Source organism: Nansenia antarctica (genome assembly GCF_963989245.1).
Source record: "Nansenia antarctica genome assembly, chromosome: 18".
Classification (NCBI taxonomy): domain Eukaryota; kingdom Metazoa; phylum Chordata; class Actinopteri; order Argentiniformes; family Microstomatidae; genus Nansenia; species Nansenia antarctica.
In genome coordinates, this window is record NC_137691.1 from 5,407,728 (window position 1) to 5,411,645 (window position 3,918).

A 3,918-nucleotide genomic window follows, 5' to 3' on the forward strand; every position below is an offset into this window, starting at 1 on the left:
ACCTAAGCATCCCTAAAATGAAAAATATGACAGTGGGACTGCCCCACTCAGAACAAAACAAGGTTAAAAAGGTCAAAGGTCAAACACTTACAGACATCCGGCTCCTCGTCGGAGCCGTCGGGACAGTCCTTCTCCCCGTCACAGCGCCAGCCCTTGGAGATGCAGGTGACCTGGTCCTTACACACAAACTGCTTGGGGCTGCAGGTCTTTGGGGCTGGAACAGAAACAGGGAACAGGGGCGTTAGTTAACGTAGTGGATTCATCTGGTTTCTTCTCTATTGATATTGAATGTTGAACACACAGAGATTGATCAGATTAGCTTGAAGCCTTTTATTTATAAAGTTACATGACAGCAGTAGTCTAGAGTTGGCAAAGTCCAGAGCCCCAGAGCCTCCTCTGAGCACAGCCCTTATATACAAAGATGACACCCTTTATGACATCACTAATCTTGGCAGACAAATGTGGTGACAGGAAACTAGACTTTAGTAAGTGCGCAACAAATCATTGGCACCGTCCCCAGGCAGACTGAATTGTTAGCTACGATTTCCCAGAATGTAGAGATAGAGACTTCAATTCTCCGTATATTTGATATAATACTACAACATTAACCCTAGCAGGTGGGTTAGTTAACCCTAGCAGGTGGGTTAGTTAACCCTAGCAGGTGGGTTAGTTAACCCTAGCAGGTGAGTTAGTTAACTCTAGCAGGTGTGTTAGTTAACCCTAGCAGGTGTGTTAGTTAACTCTAGCAGGTGTGTTAGTTAACCCTAGCAGGTGGGTTAGTTAACCCTAGCAGGTGGGTTAGTTAACCCTAGCAGGTGGGTTAGTTAACTCTAGCAGGTGGGTTAGTTAACTCTAGCAGGTGGGTACTGTAGAGGTGGTAGGATAGGCACACCAATGTTATCACGGTTAGTTACATAACATAGAGAGAGCTTTGCTGGGTCATCTGTAAAAAGGACAAATGTGCCAATGCCTGTTTGTATCCCTGTGTGTGTGTGTGTGTGTGTGTGTGTGTGTGTGTGTGTGTGTGTGTGTGTGTGTGTGTGTGTGTGTGTGTGTGTGTCTGTGTGTGTGTGTGTGTGTGTGTGTGTGTGTGTGTGTGTGCGCGTGTGTCATCAGATGGGTTGGACAGCCCGGTCAACTGGAGCCTACAGTGGGTTTAACTGGGTGCACAGAAAGTTGGCAGCTCTTTTGTGGAAAGGACAGAGAGATGGCGCGCGCACACACACACACACACACACACACACACACACGCACACACACACACAGGCTGCTTTTGCATAGGCTTGTTGCCCCCAAATATCCAGGTCAGTGTTCCCAGACCAACACCAGTGATGCAACACGTCTACAAGTTATCAAAGAACATCTTGTTCTGTTAGCCCCTCCCCCAGCCCCCCCCCCGTCCCCCAGCCCCCCCTCCACCCGCACCTTCCAAAAAGAGAAAAAAAACACTCCTTCTCTCTCCACAGCCAAAGGGGGGAAAGTATTCAAAGCCACACCAACTAAAATCCTCCACTGCACACACACACACACACACCACCACAAACTGAAAACACACACACACACACAGGGCACACACACACACACACACACACACACACACACACACACAGGGCACACACACACACACACACACACAGGGCACACACACACACACACACACAGGGCACACACACACACACTCACACAGGGCACACACACACACTCACACAGTCTAATAGAGTGCTCTGCGAGTGCAGGTTTAACATGCTGCTCGCTAGGCACATGGGGGTTTAGGGACAAGGGAAGGAGACATCAGGAATGCTGACCTAGAAAGAAGCCAGGCGGGAAAAGGAGGGAAAAATGAAAAAGAAAGAAGGAGAATACTTCCAAACGAGACCTGGAGGGACGTTCGGTTCGTTCTCCCTTCACAGCTCGTCATTTTCCAGCCCCCGTGGCTTATGGGGAATGATGCAATGTCGAGTGTCACACAACTGGGTTTCGTCAAACCGATATTCAGGCCTTCATCGAATGAAATGAAATAAAGGATAAGGGTTCAGGGATCGATGACCTCACTGGCGGGGTCCAGGGATGTTTCCCAGCCGTTCAGAAGACAAGAGAAACTGTTTTTCTCCACCTTCTCAAACATCTCTCACTTCATTTCATGACAGAATTGGGAGGAAAAAAAGATATATGTTCCCACACGAAGCCTCTAGTGGAAAGGCGTTTCTGAACAAGTCACACACCGCAACCATGGATCCCGTAGACCACAGCGGTCATAAGGAGCTCTTCAGAGGAAGTACGAGTGCAGCGATAGGCAGGACTGCAGAGTCACTCCCTATCTTCCGCCGTAGACTGAAGACCCACGAAGAACCATCTCTTCAGGCTACACCTCAGCTGTCCCTCCTAAAGACCTCTTCATCCCCTCTACAGTTTCTCTACTGTAAATAAAAATAAACAAATAAATAAATGATAATAATAATCTCAATTCTTCCTTCTTCTAGCATTACGCCCCCCCCCCTCCCCCCTGGCCCTAGCATAGATGACTGTTTCCTACTATGACTGATGGATAGATGATTCACTAGTCACTACGTCTGCTAAATGCAAAAAAGCAGCACTGCGGTTCTCCAGAACCAGGGTGGAGTACCACTGCACTAGTAGAACCAGTGTTGGGTCTGAGACCAGAACCACTGACTGCTGCACTAGAGGAACCAGTAGAAGGTCGGAGATGCAGCTCAGAAACAGACAGACAGACAGACAGCCAAGTACCCAAACAGACAGACAGGGCCCAGGGGAACAGGCTATTATTAGAGCCAATATGAGTATGTAAGTGAGGTCATGACACGTCCCTTTTAAGAAGGAGGAGTTGACGGCAGAACGGAGAGATTCAAAAGGAGAGAAAGGGTGGAGTGTGTGTGTGTGTGTGTGTGTGTGTGTGTGTGTGCGTGTGTGTGTTGTCTGTTGGCTACATCACGCAGGTGAAGTATTTGGGGTTTTCCTCCTCTCTTCTCTGCCATTGAAATGTGAAGTGTTCTTCTAACAGAAGAGTCTTAATGAGAGACGCGAAGAAGAAGAAGAGCACTCCAGATTCCGGCACATTCTTCCCCACCGAGGTGCAGCCTGGTGGTACAGCAACAGCACGTCGGCTACATCTTCACTTCTTTATTTGTTTATTATTATTTCCCTTCAAATACATGAGGACCGGGGGTTGTTCCAGAGCATTCCACTGGCATGAGGGGGTGAAGGGTGTATTTATACGGTCCACTGGCACGACAGTAGTGTGCCATGTGCGCACACACACACACACACACACACACACACACACACAGACAGACACAGACAGAAGACACCCACACAGACAGACACAGACACCCACACAGACACACACACACAGACACAGACACACACAGACAGACACAGACATACACACACACACAGACACACACACACAGACACACAGACACAGACACAGACACAGATACACACACACACACACAGACACAGACACAGACACCCACACAGACTCACACACACACACACACACACACACTCACACACACACAGACACACAGACACACACACAGACACAGACATGCACACACACAGATCTTTGTGTCTTCCTCCCCTCCCCGTTGATGCCACCAGTGGTCAGTCTGGCGCACTGCGTCCAGTGTCGGCCTCTGGACCTCCACTCTCTCTCTCCACCAGAAGTCAGGAGGAGGAGCTCCTGAATGATTCATGAGATGCAACCAGGCTTGTGTAGAAGTATCTCTTCTCAAAGGAGCTCTCTCAGTCCTTATGTGTTTGTTTGTTTGTGTATGGGTGAAATGACAATAGACATCTCAATGAAAAAGGCATACTTTTGGCTCCTCGTGCTGTCCTACCCACCCCCCCACCCCCCCCCCCCCCCCTCCCCCCCAGACGTTCTTAACATGTCTCCCA

At 49.0% G+C, this 3,918-nt stretch overlaps 1 protein-coding gene across 1 annotated transcript in view; it reads right to left on the minus strand.

Moving 5' to 3' along the window:
* The window catches only part of LOC308173503 (prolow-density lipoprotein receptor-related protein 1-like), a gene marked incomplete at both ends in the record, with an annotated part of 52,989 nt that extends 50,864 nt beyond the window's left edge, over positions 1-2,125 (minus strand). Inside the window, 2 exons of the mRNA XM_080548533.1 lie at positions 96-214; positions 2,053-2,125. Coding sequence (XP_080404659.1) covers positions 96-214; positions 2,053-2,125 — 192 coding nt within the window. The remainder of the gene's footprint in view (positions 1-95; positions 215-2,052) is intronic.
* Positions 2,126-3,918: the final 1,793 nt, after the last annotated feature.